Below are 16,676 nucleotides of genomic sequence, written 5' to 3'. Positions count from 1 at the left end.
TCCGAAGGCTGATCGATCTTCAACCACGCAGGAAGAAACGATCTAGATTGCCCAGAAGCAGGCGATTTTCTAATGCTAGGTCAGTTATATAGTCAGGATTCGTCTAGGTGCCGAACGTTGAGGAACAGCAAGGCAGGCCAAGTGAAAGACAAAGTGTATCTTTTATGATTTGTTCTTTCGTAAGCGCATCACTTGAATAAGTGATAGCATCAAAAACACCTCTCGGCATGAAAATGAGAACTGGGAAAGATCAAATGAAGCTTCTTTGTTGCTCGGTCTTGATGAAAGGCAAACGGCATTAAGAGAAACACTCAAGATGCGCCATCTCAGCCAGCTCGCTCGATAATGAGACACGAGACTGGTCAGACTGTCGCTTGACTGCCATACATAAAAAAAGCACTTTGTGAAATAGTAACTGACCTTTGTGAGAACGACGGTTCAACTTTGGCTGCTGCCCGAGATGAGCTCAACAATGAGTTCGGATAAGGCCGCCAGCTGTAGTAAGGTAGGTCGGTCTGTCGCAAGTCTGATTACAGGCGCAGCGCCTGCAGATGATGATGGTATATCTGGTGTAAGAGAAGAATTCGAGGGAAAAGAGATATTAAGAGCAGGGTTCCAGCTGCGCAAAGACAATGCGCTGCGCTGATGGGAGACAATGCCGTCGTGTAGGACGGCTATTAAGTGAGTGGCCGGGTGTGAGTGAGGATGGGAGAGGCTTGGGCCACTGACAAGGCGGGAGCTGGCCACAAGCTCGCCGCCTTGCAGGGTGCACCCGCCACACTTACGCCCCTGTAGGTCGCAGCCTTGCACTAGCTAAGAGATCAAGTCCGCAATCCACCCATTGCTAGATTCCCGAATAAGGCAAGTTCAGTCTGTTACTGCACTTCTTGCCATCATAGCATTGAAGATACTAACGAACTACAGTGCAAGTGGTGGAATTTGCGATAGTGTTACTGATAAATAATGATAATACACTGCCTAGGTAGTATAGATTGGCGGGAGAAGGCGGCATTGCTCAAAACACTTATGTCTCATGCGCGAAAGACGCGACATCAACCCGACGAAGATGATACGAGGCCATTGACAGTGACTCTATTAGGATCTGCATTACCCTGACTAGCTTTTATCTCACTCTCAATTGAGACAGACCATCATGGGACATTGGCCCGGCCCATTTTGCCTCCACCCGGAAACTCAGCATGCTTAGTAACGTTGCCCTCCATAGGAATGACTTCGCTCGGCGAGAGCTCGACCATCATCTCCTGGTGGCGCCCAGATCCCTCTCGGCCGCCGGAACGCTCCCGGAGGAGGAATCGAGCCATCGTGGCTGCCGTCACGAACAAGATGTTCGTCCAAGTCGTCATCAGAGGTAACGATGCCTCCAATGCTGGTCAAATCAGCAATGTCGAAAAGCCACGGCCGCTCGTCTGTCGCGGACTGGATCGCTGCTACAAACGATTCCTGGTCCTGGGAGAATGCGGGGTGCTTCAAATTGACATCCATTACCAGCCTCTTCCGAGGGTAGTTGAACAAGTTCTCGAAGTAAAACATCAGGTCTTCCGGATCGAGCTTGGCATACGTGTCCACAATGCGTTCGCGAATGCTGGTCTCGATCATAGTCTCGAGTGGGCTGCTCTCGTCAACCTTTAATAGATGTCAGTATTGATTAGATTCTAATACCACTGCGCCTGCAATATCGAATTGCAAGATGCCAAATACCACTTACAGGTTCTAGGTTCTGCTCTAAGTTCGGGTAGATGTAATGCCGCACAAGATTCTTCATCGAAAAAAAAAGATCTCTCATCTCGATCAGTTCGCGAGTTGAATGAAGTCTCATGTGACTGGTTCGGACATCGTTGACGAACGGCTCCGGCTGACTGCTCCGAGGACGAAGAAGTTCACCGTGAAAGTAAAAGGCGTAGAGCCACCAACGATAAAGAGCACGGCGAAGCTTGAACTTCTCTAATTCGTTAAGTTGACGGCAGTCCTCAGGTGTCGCAAACCAGTGGAGTTGAGGGAATAATTCCTCCCATTGTCGTGTCACCAAGCAATACTTCAGCAAGGGCCTCAAGTCTCGTTCAACAAGCGTGACCGATCGAGGTGACGGCAAAGTAGTTCTTGGTGGTTTGTCGCCGTCCAAAGCCCCTGTATTGTGCTGAACACCGCCACGGGATAAGGTGACGCCCGTCATGTCGCCCGGAAATCTTCTGAAAACTACTCGTCGCGGCTGAAAGGTATCTCCATACTGGCTCATGTCTTGGTCCGAAGCCGTGAAGACTTGGAGAAGCTCGGGCAAGGGGCTGAACTCTCGCTGAAGGACTGGTAGCAAAATTGCCGCCTTATTTCTTGTCAGGAGTCCATGGAAAAGAGTGTTGACCTGAGCCAGGGAGAGTATGCTCCGGACATCGAGTTGATGGTAAATATCGAAAATAATCTCAAGGGGAAGCCCTTCGAGGCCGTCCAATTTGCCAAGATCGCCATCCGCCAGGTCTGATTGCAGCTGTTGGCCCACAAATAGTGATGAGTAAGTTGAAGACATCTTGAAAGCAATCAACGGTTGTCTATAGCGGTCTATGTGTAATGAAGGCGATCGTGGTCTGAAAGTTGATCAAGTATAAGGAAGAGGTTGATCCGATAGAGCAATGCAGAGTCAGGTTTCGGGCTGGGGGATGTGTGTGGTGAGAGGGCAGTCTGACTGTAGTTTAGTCTGATGGTGATTCAAATTGACGATGATTCAGATGAACAAGTCAGAGAAGCAACGGAACGCCTTCGGCAGCAAAGATAGTACGAGTTGAATCTATGGACTTCTTAGAGGCTTCATCCCAAAAACAACAGTGTTGACAAACGCGCGACTCACTGGTGTATTGCAGCATGTTGTTTCCAGGCAGCTCCTTTTAGTGAACCTCGTGACAATGAATTCGCTGGCGTCTTTTGATGCTTGCCTGCTGATCAAGGACGGACAGAATGAGCTAGAGCCCTTGGTCTAGCTTTGATGCTGAAGGGAAGCTCTGACGTGCGCTTCAACAAATTATCACCGGATAAGAATCCAGTCACAATAAATGTGCGTGTATTTCGGAGACTGATTCGTCTCGTCTGGCCTCACGGATGAATGAAATCACCGGTGAGGTATCGGATCAATGGGTTTACTTCCTGATAACCCCGACGTTGGGGCTATCAATAAGGGCGATGATGTAGGTCGGCATTATTTGCACAGAAGACGCGATATTGGTCGAAATGGGCTGGCAGATGTCCCGGTTGGCCATGCTTGCTCACACAAAACGCAGTGCTGAGTTGCTGAAGCAGTGCTGCAGGAAGGGAAACCTCAACGCGAAGGGGGAATCGAGGTCAAGTGAAAGGGTAGACGCGACGGTGACGCAGAGGACATGCACCAAGGTCCCGATTGCTGACCTAATGTTGCTCAAGCTCAGGAGGTCAAGCCGCACAGGTACCACGAGTTTCCGGCCCAATATGACGGAAGTTGTCTCCCTACCTTACCTCCAGTGGGTTCCTTCCCCGGGGAGTTGGCGTCAGGGGTACCGTATCGCTCGTGATTGTGGCTAGGGTGCTTGCGCCGCATTAGCCAATCATTGAGAGGATGTTGGAGCCGACGGTGGGAGTACGTATTTTGCTATCAAAAGCTTCGCATCGCCTGCTCGCACCTATGAATGAATGAATGATGCCAGGTATATACCGTATCTTTCACCTGGCGTATCTCATGCTTCTCTGTCTTCTTCTTGTACTCCAGAGTTCCTCGGCATTTCAAAATTCTTGAGCAAAAAGAGAAGAAAAAAATTGGCCCTTTGCCAGTCAATAAACTCAAAAATGCCCGAACAGCATGGAATCTCATTATCACGCAAACAGTGCCTTGGTATCCAGCTCGTCCTTCGCCGCGCTCTTTCCACCCTTGCTTCTGAGGCCAAGCTCGCCTCTCTTTGCCGCCCGCTCTACCTCCTGCTCCGTCCGCGAGACGTGGCGAGTAGACTTCTTCTTCCTCAGGTCCGCACGAATCTGGTTCGGGGAGACGAAGCTTCGGCTCTCCCAGATCTTGCTTCCACACATGCTGCCTTCGAGTATGACAATCGGGGTTGCCGTCCACCGCGGACCAATCTCCACCAGGGCGACGTCTGTCTTGCCTCCTCTGAGGACTGACTTTCCAGTTTCCTCCTCCGTCTCGGCATCGACCTCCTTGATCTCGAAGTCTGATTGTCGCAGTGTCAGTCTTGAGTACGTAAATGCGGTTGGTAAAGTAGTAGTCGGACTTACAGCGGATCCAGATCTTCTCGTCAACCCAGCTAATTCCCATCACGTGGTCCACGAAAGGCTTGGACTTTCTCGCTCCCTCTGGAACACCGAACACCATTGTCATCAAGTTCTTGATGACTTGAAGATGAGGCTCGGTGTCGAATGCGGCGTCAAAGGACAGTATAGGACGGCTGCCCTTAAGACAGTTACCCGGGAATCGCAACTCCTCCATGGTCATGATATTCTGGATGTGTAGACGCACACTGGGGCCGTTCGGTGCCTTGTCAATGTCAGTAATGCCCACCATCTTCGACATCAACTATCGTAGTGGGAAACACTCACGTTTGCCAACCACATGTACAAGTCCTGGTGCTTCCTGGCCTCCAGGTAGCAAATCTGAGGTGTCGAGTTGAGCTCGGCGAGTTCGTTGAGGACGTGGAGTTTTGACTTGGTATCGAACTAGAGCGGTTTGTCAGGATCGAGAATTGTCGATGAGGACAGCCAGCAATGGCGGGGATAGTACGGACCTTGCTGTCCAACTTTCCGTGGGGCATCATCGAGTGAATATCGGTCATCAGGTGTCGGTGTCTGTCGAGGTCAAAGGTCAGCGTGACTGCCATGGCACATGGAGATCTATTGGCGGAGCTTCACCTGTAAGTGACGCCTCTGCTTGAAAGAACCAGAGCGCGCCTCTTCTGGCGCACCTTCTTGACGCCATTGGTCGGCGCCTCAGGCTTGTCGGCCTTCTTGGACAATGACTTGTATACGGAAGCCATCTTATCGAGTCACGAAGGTGGTGTGGGGTGTGTTGGCGACGTCGAAGATTGATGTTTGACGCGAAGAAGATATCGCAGCCCACCTGCAGGAAACAGAAGCCGATGGTTTGCGACCAGCCCAAATTTTTTTCTTTCCGCTACAGACGGGACGCCTGATAAGAGAGCTTATCGGCCAGGCGGTGACCCGGTGTAGCGGGGCACATGCCCACTTAAGAGGTTCCCTGTGGTGCCAGTGCACCTCGAACCTTTTTAATGAGTAAGGGAGGTACGTACCTAACTCCGGCGCATTCGTTCCCTCCGCTGCCCTGTCGCCCAGACCGTGTCAGAGTGTGCCACAGAAGGGGGGGACAGTAACTCATGCGCGGGCTAACCCAGCTGAAGAGCGAGGGGGACTCGAGGGGCAGGGCCAGGCGTGAGGGGATGGGCACCGCAGCACCTATGAGTACCTAGCGCGGGCTGGGGGGAAAGAAACTTTGTGGATCGCAGCAAGCTTGCATGCCCACCTCAATTTCACCTCGCTGGAGCGCTTCGAGACATCCTGACCAGTGTGATGCCAGGACATGGCTTGAGAAAGACCCCGAAATTTGGGAATGCGGTACTTCAATGTAAACACATGGCTGGTTTGACCACTAAGGTATTGAGCTGGGCCAGGGGCAGAAGCCACTCTGAGCTCAGAGGAACACCTGTCATGACGGCAAAAGACCTGAGGTAGTAATTACCTACTGTATTGGTGCATCTGAAAGGGTACGTCAGGACTCACGAACACTTCCTGATCAGGTTGAAGGCGGCCAAAGATGCGACCCGTTGATTCGAGGTACCATCGCACATTACGGACATCCTCACTAAGGGGTATCTTGTCTACGGTGTGCATGTTATATGGCGAGGACAGGTCGTTGGATGGAGCAGCCACAAAATGCTTCGCACATCACCAAATTCCACCTAGAAGACGCTCCCTCAAGGCATTAAGATGGATTCATTCAACTACGTAAGCATGTCAGAGCGATCGTCAGAAACGTCAAATCCCAGACAAGCCGCACTGAGCCGTATAAAGGAGAACAAAAGAAAGGCCGAGACTATACTCCGTCCCTTCGGAAATCATAAAAAAGACTCATTGGATTCCTAGTCATTCCTCGATGCAGCAGCCCCTCCTTGACCAAGTGGCGTACAGATTCCGGGGCATGTGTGTGACATGCCATGATATCGACCGTAGCAGCCCTCCCAAAAGGCCGTGAAACAGTTTCGCAGAAGGGGATTCGCTTAACAGCACTTGCCGCTCTTCTCTGCACTGTTGTCCGCAGGTGTGCTGAGCGAAATGCCGGCGCCGGCTCCGATCGAGGCTTGGGGTCCGTCGCCCGAGTCGAGGGCCTTGCTGGATACGATGCGGTAGATCTCTGCGAGCGAGACGGATCACGTTAGCACTTGACTGTCACCAGATACCCCTGATTATGTATGCGAGTTGCAAAATACGGGAGTAGACGCACCGGTCAAGATGTTCTGGAATGCAAGCTCGACGTTGCTGGCATCGAGGGCAGACGTCTCAATGAATGAGAGGTGGTTCTCGCCTAGAGCACCGGTTAGCGAACTCAGGGTCTACGGCACTTCCCCCTGACGCCTTCACCGCAACGTACTGGCGAAAGCCTTTGCCTCCTCTGTAGGCACTGCTCGCAGGTGGCGCAAATCGCTCTTGTTTCCGACAAGCATGATGACGATGTTGGCATCGGCATGGTCTCGCAGTTCCTTCAACCACCGGGTGACGTTCTCGTATGTCTGGTGTTTGCTGATGTCGTAGACGAGGAGGGCACCGACAGCTCCTCTGTAGTAGGCCGAAGTGATGGCACGGTAGCGTTCCTGGCCGGCGGTATCCCAAATCTGTGCCTTGATCGTCTTGGAGTCGACTTGAATGGATCTAGTGGCGAACTCGACACCAATTGTCGACTTGGAGTCCAGGTTGAACTCATTGCGGGTGAATCGACTGAGAAGGTTGGACTTTCCGACGCCCGAGTCTCCGATCAACACCACTAGAAGATGAAAATGTCAGCTGGCCCTCACAGAAGCCCTGTGGCCACTATGCGATAACGTCGCCAGGTCGGATCGGTCGTTGGCGCACCTTTGAAGAGGAACTGTCGGAGGCTTCGAGTTAGCGCAAGGAGGGGGAGGCTTGGGAGAGCAGTTGGAGAGGGAGAGGGAGAGGGGCGGCAGTAGGGTCAAGGGGTCTGGAAGATGGGAGATGGGAGGACTCACGTCATATTCGTCGTTGGCCATGATGTCGGATTGTGTTGCAAATGCGATGGACAGGTGTCTAGGAAGTTGTAGGGTCGTTGGTGTTGCGAAGCGAGGATACTGCGGCTCGATGGAGGTGGTGCGCGGCCCCGAGAGATAAAGCAGTTGAGTTGAGGCGAGGCAAGGTGTAAGGGTCTGGAACTGAACCAGACTGAGAGAGGTGGTGGACAGTGCAGGTCAAGGCAGCATAGGGTGGTGGGTGAGGCAGCAAAGATTGAGGTGAGGTGGTGGTGTCGGCACCCGGGCAGTTCTAGGCCACAGAAACTCGCTTTGCCTGGAGGGAGGTAGGCACTTTAGGTAAGGTACCCAGAGAGCAAACAGCCACTGGGAAAGGGGAAGTCGGGCGTACCTAAGTGAGGTAAGGGTACTACTGGGGGTTGTATTCCGTCGCAAGCCAGCTGCAAAGGGGGCTTGTCGGGTCCTGGGTGCTGGAAGATTGGGAGTATCCAGGTACAGGAAGTACCTCGACAGCCAAGGTACTTTGGCTCGTGGTGCAAGTTAATGATATACCTCAGAGCTCTGCTAACGTTTGATACGCATGAGAGACTACCGTGCTTTTTGCACTATTGAGTAGACGAGCAAGAGGTAAACATTTTAAAAAGAGGAGTGATAGATATGTTTATTTCTGTGAAAGAAAAGGGGGGTGTTTGTTTTTCAAGGTACAGTTGGAATCAGAAAGCCATTCGTGGTGTTTTTAGAAACCAGCAATTCGGCATCTCCCTGCCGCCAGATCATTCAACTGGTGGGGTTGTCAAGTAACTGGAACATCCATAGTATGCAAAAAGGTCAAAGACGTACTTTGGGAAGAATGCAGATAGATAGACGACACGCTGGCCAGGAAAGTACCAAAGATTGATCAATGCCTTTGCTTCCATGATTTCAATAGCTACCCATTCCCTGCCCGGGCACATCAAAGTCGAAGGGGGAGATATGCTCCACGTTCCCGGATGTGCTGAACCCGCTGAGCCACACCACCGCCGGGCATGCACCAACCACGTTCGTCACATCGGCGTCTCCCTTCTTTGCCTCGAAGATTGACAGGACATGGAGAGGTCTGCAGTTGACTGCAGTGTGCGAGGATCCAGAACGGGATCCCGCCGTCGGTAGCCGGAAGTGTCGCGTTTCACCTCAAGCATCACGTGTGCCCAGGCTGCGGTGTTCAGAGAGGACAACCTCAGCATGGCTCAGGTCGCTTCTTCTGACCCAGCTCGCCATGTGCCCCGAGTGTCACACACAGCTTGATCTCTACTGAAGTACCAAAGAAGCTGACGTAGTCCATTTACACGCACTGCCCCCAAGCAACAGCACTCAATCTTCAACGCCACATGCATGACACAAACTTCCAGATTGAGCCTTCCATAAGGTAAGCTGAGCTTTGTTTACCGCTGAGGTCCGTAATCACAGGCAGATTCTACAATTTGTCGAGATTCAGTGAGGTGTACCTAGGTTTTGAACAATTTCCTTGCCAGTTGAGGTCATCATCTTTAGATCGTCAACACAGGCAAAGGAAGCTCCTGTCTGCGTGTGCACACTTACCGTATCCAACCAACTCCCTAGTTGATCAGAGTATCCGTAGAAAGTTTTCTTTACAAGTGCCGACTCTCTGAAAAGGATCTGATCAGATCCCTTGAGTAACTGCCTTACGTAGCAGTACGATGTAGGTATGTTTCCATCTCGTACGTTCAGTAACGTTCAAGAGGTCGTCGGTGGAAAGTTGCTTCTTATCCGAGTGCTTGCAGGACGCTGCTCTCTGCACGCCAAGATGTTACCCGCTGCCTTCCGCTATCGTTGGAAAGGCAGGTCCAATTAGAATAAGGTACCCGTACCTTCCTTACCTTCTTCCATGGTAGCAGACCTGTGAACACTGAAGGCACCGTGGGCCGTGGAACCTTCCCTGAAATGCTGCACGGACACTGTTCCATGGCGCCCTGACATGCATGTAAACGCTCTCCTACCGCTCCGGTGCATCCTCGATATTGAATCGTTACTTTTCGCGCCCAATTTCACGCCAGCAATCCCATAAATACCTGGTTTTACTCTGTACAAAATTCCACATCTCCCGCCCCTCTCAATTTTCAATGTATTGATTGCCCTTTGGTACCTGACGAGTAGGGACGCATTCTGTCCCGCCGGTTAGTCCTCATTACCTTGCCCGAATAACCTCATCGCTTACCTTTGATCAGTGCACATAACTACATTAAAGTTCATGAACAAGAGCTCCATCCTCTTTGCCTCATCAACCAATTTCGGTCCTCGCCTGATCAGCTCTGCGCTTCGAGTATTAGAGGTTCTTCTTCAAGCTCCCACACAACGTGCGGTTGCATTCACTGAGGCCTGCTACCTCGCGTATCAAGAGTCACATCGTCATCTGAGTGTATCGACCTTTGGTGCGTCGAAAACCTGTGGCAACAGGTCACACATACGACCACAGCGTATTCCTTCATGCGTGCATTCTGGATATGCTTTCCAGAGTATAAGCGTGCCATGGATGCTTCCGGGCTTTTCGTCGCCGATGATAAGCAACCTGACGATGACAACATCTCCATCAACTCCACCCTCGCGTCCGAACACGATTCCGATGAGGAATGGCTGGTAGAGGGTATCCGCGCTCAGTGTCGCGAAGGTGGGAGAGACAAATTTCTGGTAGAGTGGACTGGTTACCCCATTGAAGAGGCCACATGGGAGCCTGAAGAAAACGTGACGGATGAGCTACTTGGGGAATGGAAAGACACTCAAGCAAAGCAAGCTTGTGGGGAGGAGAAGCCGTTCGACATTGTCGCCTGGCAAGAAAGCGTGGTCAAGCGTCAAGAGGACAAATACCAGCGGCATCACCAACGCAACGTTGAACGGAAAAAACGAGGTATCCAGCCTAGGCTATGGGAGGGCGAAACCAAAGCGGATTATTATCTCAGCGACGAAGACGTTGGGGAGGATGATTACAACGCCGTATTCCCCCCTCCAAAGGCTGTGGAGCGAAACGAAGATGCGTTTTATTCTGATACTCAACCCTCCAAGATCGCCCCTAAGCAGGAGGTCGCAAAGGCACCAATCCTTCAGAAACGGGCTTCAGCGACAGAGAAACCAAAATCACCAACAAGAAAGGCACAATCCAGCTCTAGCCCTCAGCCACGCTCACAGCCACCTTCGGCGCTGGCAGCGGCGACTGAATATCAAGGAACAGCAAAGAAGAAGCCTCTGCCGGGCAGGGTGGTCAACAATGCGACAACCAGCCGGTTGCCGAATAGCGCGACAGCAACTGCGCGGACCACTCACAGGGCCAAAAAGACTGCTGTGAGCTCTAGGACAATGGTTAGATCACAGAACACCGGAACGGGCATCAATGTCTTCGCGGCCGGCAAGCAATCAAAGCAGCGCCGTCAACTCGTACAGAACGTGGCCGATCCTAACAAGGATGCTCGTCTTTTCTCAAATCACCGACTCAAGAGAAAAGCTGAGTTACAAGGTCGTGAGAAAGCGGACATGGCTCCCGCGGCAGTCCCAACGAAGCTATTCAGCATCAGCCGCGGGCCGCCTCCTGGAACCACTACCGGTACAAACATCAATCCGAGTACCAATACCACCGCTAGCATCCCTCGGTCTGTACTGAAGCGTTCAGTCGATGATCTCTCGACGAGGTCAGCCAGTGAGTCCAGTATGACAGCGTCGGAGAGGGCGGGGGTGTCACACCCTCAAAATCTCGGTCAGCCCCAGACTATTCAGCCAACGACCAAGAAAAGGAAGTCCGTTCAGTTTGCAGACGTTCCACTTGCCGATGAGCCAGAAGAGATGGACGTGGACTACCCGACTGCTCGGCCAAAAAGACTCAAGTCGCCCCCGATGCCTTCAGATCCGTCACAGTCTACTCAACCGCCTGCTAAGCCTCATTCTATCCTTCGCAAGTTATCAATAACAGACTACAAGTCGAGAAGCACAGGCCAAAACCACGACAAAACTGTCGTTTTAGGTCCTCCGGGAAGCAAGGACATTGAAATGACATTTGATAATGTTAGAGCCGACTCTGACGCTTGGCATTCTCAATTTGTTGACGAGAAACTGCTGCATTTCGCCAGAAATTTCACAGCCAGAACTTTTGCCTCTCAAAGGGCAATTGTTATTGAAAGGGTACTCGCAAATGGAAGCGTCAGGCCCAAGTCAAACAACGATCAAGTTGCTGTGGAGAGAGCAGCAGAACGGCTCCGATCAGGGGCGTTTGGGGTTGCGTGCTTCTATGAAGACTTTCTCATTGTCATTTACCCAGCTGGGTGTGAAGATTGGAAGCAAACAATGCCTGAAGTCGAAGCCAACAGCCCGGCAAACGTCTATCTGAAATATGTCATCTTCAAGCCCCAGCCGGCTGTTAAGAAGCCTTTACCAATCAGACAGATCAACGCTTCAAAGATAGCTTCGCGAATTGCCATCTTCCGCGATCTCTTACGCCTCGACTACCATATGATTCTGCCCCCCGGCATTCGAAATGTACGCCACAATTTCTACCTGGCGTTTCCTCCATCTAGGGTGCTGTTACTCGAGGCTATGAGCGAGTGGCTTCGCTCAGAGAATCCCGAATGTAGGATATTCTCAACTAAAACGGGTGGCGACTGGGCCGCCTTTACCAACCCGAAGATTGTTACGCAAGGAGTTATCATTGTTCATGAGGCAGCCGCCGATTCGCTCCGACAGTTCCCTGGTTTGCTCAAGCTGCTTTTGCATAAGAGCAGTGCAACTTACGTCTTTTGGTGCATTGGGGAGTCACTCCAGCTGTCTCCCGCGTACCCATCTATTCGGTCCATGCACAACGAGATGCCAAAGCTGGGCACATTCGAGTTGACGAGATTTTTCCCCCACGGTAACGCAATTTTAGTTACGCCAAGTTTTCTGGTCTCTGAACCACGCCGTGCCTTCCAACTCTTTCAGTGGTACAATAGGACCTATCAAAAGCCTAATAATAACCAAAAGATCGTGGCGGCGGCGAGCTTACGGGAGTATTTGCGGGATCTTGCGCATGAGCGATCCGCCCGCCGAGACGACTTGATGGCAGATGGTGACCTAACACGCCAGTGGTCAACGTCGAAGCGCGAGGATATAGCACGAATTGCAGGATTGAGCAAAGAAGATTGCACAGCTCGATTCGAGACATGGGCGATAGTGGAAGGCCTCCAGTCGGCCATAGACACAACCATTGTGCCGGATGAGCAGGTCGAGGCCATTGTCTTTGCTGATGGATCTATTGATGCCAACGACGAGCAAAGCTTGGTGAATTGGTTCGGCTGTTGGTCCCAAACTCGCTTCGACCAGTTCCGCAAGTTCCACGTTCTAGGAACAGATGGCACTTCCGACAATAGCCATCTGATCAAAGACGGCGACATTCCCATATATCCGCCTGGGGTTGGGCGCGATCGAGGAGCCGAACCAAATCCCGATTTTCCTAGCCCGCGTCAGAACATGTCAGGTTCCGACAATAATCTTGGACCACAAAGTGGAGGTAGCAAGCTTCTTGGAGGCTTGTCTGGCCACCACTTCCTGAGCAAGTTGAAGGCAATCGCTACTCGCAACGAACGTCCTAAATTGTGTCCATTTGGGAAGCTCTTTGGCTTTGCTGTCTCCTATTACGAAGACATTGCTAATACAGCTGACTCTTATGGAGACTTCCATCGCGACTTTTCAACTTTCGACAAGTGGATGGAGTGGCCCTGGCCGTTCTTCTCATCCTACCAGGAGCGTTTCAAGCAACCTTCAGCACCCTATCGTCTGCCGCCGACATTCAATACCTACTTCGCGGTTTTTTACACTCCTGAAGATGATCATCCAAGCAAACCACCACCGCGCCATCCCTGGCTTGCGATTTGGCGGGTTCGTGAGCCTCATGCGGCTTGGAAAGGAACCGAGCTTTTTATTTGGGACACCGCGGCCAAGGATCGATGTTCCACAGCGAACGAGGTCTACGAGTCTCAACTCTTGCAGGCACAGCAGCACCTTATACAGATGGTACGGGAGCGATCTGAAGACAAACATCGGGGCCTTCCTCTGCTAGAGGTCTGGTATGGTGGGTTCGAAACAGAGCCTTCGGAGTATACCTTGCCAGTCGACGTCACGTTCCATAACTTGGACGTGATGATGTCGGACTGCAAGCAATATCTTCCAGCGGTTGATACTTTATTACTGCGCAGGGGTTTCCGCAAGATTTGTCCCGGCGACGCGCCCATTGGGCACGGGCTTCATGCCACAGACTCTTCAATGGATATTGATATGATTGGCGGTCATCGAAATCAGGGCGGCGAGAGCAAGATCATCTTTTACCCGCCCAGAGCCATGAATCCGACAGGACAGAGCAGATGTGAGAATTTGTTCTACACCTGGGTGATGAATATCGACAGACAGAATCCTCGTCCCGCATGGCCTTACACGTTCAGACCGACCACCGAGTGGTACCAGCAGCAGGTTGCCGAGAACCGGCATTTCGAGCACCTCAACGTTGCTACTTGGCAGCGGGTATTTGAAGTCCTCAGGTTGCCAACTGAGAAGAGCAAGGTCGAGTCGCAAGAGAGCAGCAAAAAGTGAAAAGAAAATCGGAAGAAAAGGAGTAGTCTCGTGCGGGCGGATTCAGCCGTACGATGGCGAATCAGAGGGGTCGCATTCCGGGGTATCATGACCAGATACCAGAGGCAAAGCAACTCCGGACCTGAGGGACTGTATGTGATTATTGCATTCTAGCAGGCATGATACGGGATGGATACGTTAGATATCAAGAAAGCGTATGGCATGGATGAGATAGGGGACTGAAAAAATCACAACCCCTTTTTGAAGATGTCAACTTGACTTGGTCACTATATGTATGCTGCGAGCGAAGTAGGCATGTGAAGCTGTTTTCGCTTCCTTCAGGTATAAGCGTGCTGACAGCATACACCGCCCGCCATATTGACCAATTTCCAGCGCGGTGTCCAGCAATAGTAGATAAAGTCGCTCAGTTCCATTATTAGCCTTTCACTGATATGATACAGATTTCCATACCCTCATACATAACCAATCCCGCCCCGGTCCAGTGTCCCCAACGCATCTTTGACAAAGAGGTACATTTATCCACCAAGGCAAGGATAAATCACCTCGCGGAAGCAGGGAAGTTCCTCGTGCTGAGCAACACCCCCTTGACCCTCCGAATATTATCTCGCGCCTTCTTGATCTCGTCCTCGGGCTCGTTCTTGCGCGGGCCGCCGTACAGCGAGTAGCTGCTCCCGGCGTAGTCGGACGGGCTCGGGTACGCCAGCTGCACGAGGTCGTCCTTGAGCACGTCCATCTTGGACTTGAGGTCCGCCACGTCGTCGGCGTCGGCGACGACCGTGGTCTTGAGCCAGGCGGCCTGGTTCTTGAACCACGTCAGCTTGTCGGCCTGTCTGTCCGTCGCGGACTTGTCCTTGTCGCTGTCGCTGCCCTTGGTCTCCCCCCACGTTGTCAGGGAGGGCGTGGAAGGGATCGAGGTCTGCGTGCCGATGTCGCGGTGGAACATTTCGGTCGGGTCGTCGGCGCTGATCGCGTCGTCGTCTGCTGCGTCCTTGTTTGCGCCATCTGCTGCTCCTGCCGCGGCGGACTTCTTGGGGGCGGGGATTTCGGAGACGGTGCCCTCGAGCTTCTCGATTATCTTTGCGAGGTTCTGGGAGGTTGTCTCGTGGAGGTCGTAGCGGGCTTCGGTGAGGTTCTCGACCATGGGCTGGACGAGGTACTTGCTCGTGCCGTAGAGGAGGGTGGAGATGCCGGCGAAGGCGTAGAGGGTGTTGAGGATGCCGTTTGCGGTGACGAGCGGCGGGGGGCGGGCCGGTTTTGTGAGGAATTCGGGGTAGGTTACCACGGGAGGTTGGTCTGTTTGGCGGGGGAAGGAGATTTCGTTTTGCGGTGGTGATGGTGAGGGTGAGGGTGAGGGTGAAGGTGTCTGTGATGGTGTTGTGTGTGCTGGTGCTGGTGATGCTGTTGTTACTTGACTTGAGCTTGGCGGTAACTGTTCTGTTTGAGTGGTCTGCAATTCGTGTTGTCAGTCATGAGATATCCGCGAAACGAGGCAAAAGTGAAGCTGGGAAGCATACGTCTTGCGCCGGCTCAGATGCCGAGCTACCCAACAACTGCTCTATATCCTCTGGCGAGATGCCTTTGGTCTTAAGGAACGACTCCTTTGCTTCCCTCGGCGCGTCCTTGATCTCGTCATCCTGCAGGAACTTGCGGGCGACTTCGAGGCTGTCTTCGCGGGAGGAGACATCGTCCTGCTTCGCATCCTGTGAGATGGTGGTCTCCGGCTCGAGTTCGGGTTCTTTCTTTTGGCCGCGCTGCCATGACGGGATGCCGGGCGTGCTACCGCTGTCGTCGGAGTCGCTCATGGTTAGTGAAAAGAGATTGCGCCCTGTTGCAGTAGAAAGTTTGGAACGTTGTGTCTGTGAGAGCTGTCGAGATTGGCGCAATGTCGAATCGCCAATGAGCCGGGCGCTGGTCCGGAGGGCGGGTTGTTGATGGGGTCGGCGGTTCGGCACCTATGACCACATGCCTCGGCTGGGGAAGCGGGAAACGGAAGAGGCTGGACGTTCTTTACGGGGGTCACTGTTCCAGCACGTAACGGCCATTCGCTGACCTAGAAGCCCTTCAGTTCTACACGGTGCTGGGCTCAATGCACGGTGCCCATGGCGACCACCCCAAAAACGGGGCTTCCGTTTTCGACATCCGGCGCGCTTCAGCGGACTTCAGTGCTCTAGTGAAAGGCTGAACTCAAGGTGAGTAGGAACCGGACCAGCACAAGCAATGCTCATTGAGAATCCGTCTCAACTATAGCAATCGTTATCCATCTCTCGCCCGCCTCGAAAACCACCCTCAAGGTGTACTCTGTACCGAGTTCACTCCTGTTTCAAGCCAACAAAGGCTCTCAATCGGGATCATCCGATTCGCTCTGCCGCGTGGTCACCGACGATCTCCAACCGTCTCTTCAACTGGGCCATCCTTCACCGACATACCTCGCCGCGCAACCAGGGATTAAGGTAAGCTCGCACCGGGCCAATTGCTCATGTCACTGTGTACCAGATGAGCAGGAGACAATTGGGGAGTGGACTCGCTAAGTAAAGGGGGACAGGAACGAAAGCTCACGCGCCAGGGGTTGAGAAACCAAGCGTCACACGAAAGAAACGCAGGAGGGCAAAGAAAAGAGAAGAAGCGACAGCTGCAGCACGCGCGCAGGAGCCGACAAGATCCAATCGATCCCAAAAGTCTCAGTTCCCATTTTCCAGGGGGTTCACTTTTTTTTTCTGCCTTCTGCGGCTTGGCTTGGCCACAGCCACCAAAACCGTCCCAGCAAGGTTGTTCTGTGCCTGGTATCCAGTTGTGAGGGCGATAGGCCACCAAAAAGGCGAT

General features: G+C 52.5%; 5 protein-coding genes across 5 annotated transcripts; 1 reads left to right on the top strand and 4 right to left on the bottom strand.

The window, feature by feature from the left end:
• Window positions 1–1,203: 1,203 nt before the first annotated feature.
• On the bottom strand, window positions 1,204–2,539 carry CABS01_09515 (F-box domain-containing protein; the record flags this gene model as incomplete). The annotated part of the gene is made up of 2 exons (XM_060542872.1): window positions 1,204–1,644; window positions 1,727–2,539. 2 exons carry the CDS (start codon window positions 2,537–2,539, stop codon window positions 1,204–1,206), a joined length of 1,254 nt encoding a protein of 417 aa, XP_060400088.1.
• Window positions 2,540–3,849: 1,310 nt separating this feature from the next.
• CABS01_09514 (brix domain-containing protein) lies at window positions 3,850–5,018 on the bottom strand (the record flags this gene model as incomplete). Its single annotated transcript, XM_060542871.1, has 5 exons — window positions 3,850–4,199; window positions 4,264–4,522; window positions 4,585–4,701; window positions 4,770–4,830; window positions 4,894–5,018. The coding sequence occupies 5 exons, from the start codon at window positions 5,016–5,018 to the stop codon at window positions 3,850–3,852; spliced, it is 912 nt and encodes a 303-aa protein (XP_060400087.1).
• A 1,257-nt stretch (window positions 5,019–6,275) lies between these two features.
• On the bottom strand, window positions 6,276–7,280 carry CABS01_09513 (Ras family protein; the record flags this gene model as incomplete). Its single annotated transcript, XM_060542870.1, has 5 exons — window positions 6,276–6,409; window positions 6,500–6,580; window positions 6,647–7,036; window positions 7,126–7,138; window positions 7,260–7,280. 5 exons carry the CDS (start codon window positions 7,278–7,280, stop codon window positions 6,276–6,278), a joined length of 639 nt encoding a protein of 212 aa, XP_060400086.1.
• A 2,460-nt stretch (window positions 7,281–9,740) lies between these two features.
• On the top strand, window positions 9,741–13,856 carry CABS01_09512 (chromo domain-containing protein; the record flags this gene model as incomplete). The annotated part of the gene is made up of 1 exon (XM_060542869.1): window positions 9,741–13,856. The coding sequence occupies one exon, from the start codon at window positions 9,741–9,743 to the stop codon at window positions 13,854–13,856; it is 4,116 nt and encodes a 1,371-aa protein (XP_060400085.1).
• A 538-nt stretch (window positions 13,857–14,394) lies between these two features.
• On the bottom strand, window positions 14,395–15,658 carry CABS01_09511 (uncharacterized protein; the record flags this gene model as incomplete). Its single annotated transcript, XM_060542868.1, has 2 exons — window positions 14,395–15,303; window positions 15,371–15,658. The coding sequence occupies 2 exons, from the start codon at window positions 15,656–15,658 to the stop codon at window positions 14,395–14,397; spliced, it is 1,197 nt and encodes a 398-aa protein (XP_060400084.1).
• Window positions 15,659–16,676: the final 1,018 nt, after the last annotated feature.

Source organism: Colletotrichum abscissum (assembly GCF_030869225.1).
Source record: "Colletotrichum abscissum strain IMI 504890 chromosome Unknown Scaffold_23.1, whole genome shotgun sequence".
NCBI classification, from domain to species: domain Eukaryota; kingdom Fungi; phylum Ascomycota; class Sordariomycetes; order Glomerellales; family Glomerellaceae; genus Colletotrichum; species Colletotrichum abscissum.
This window is presented reverse-complemented; position numbering and strand designations above follow the sequence as displayed.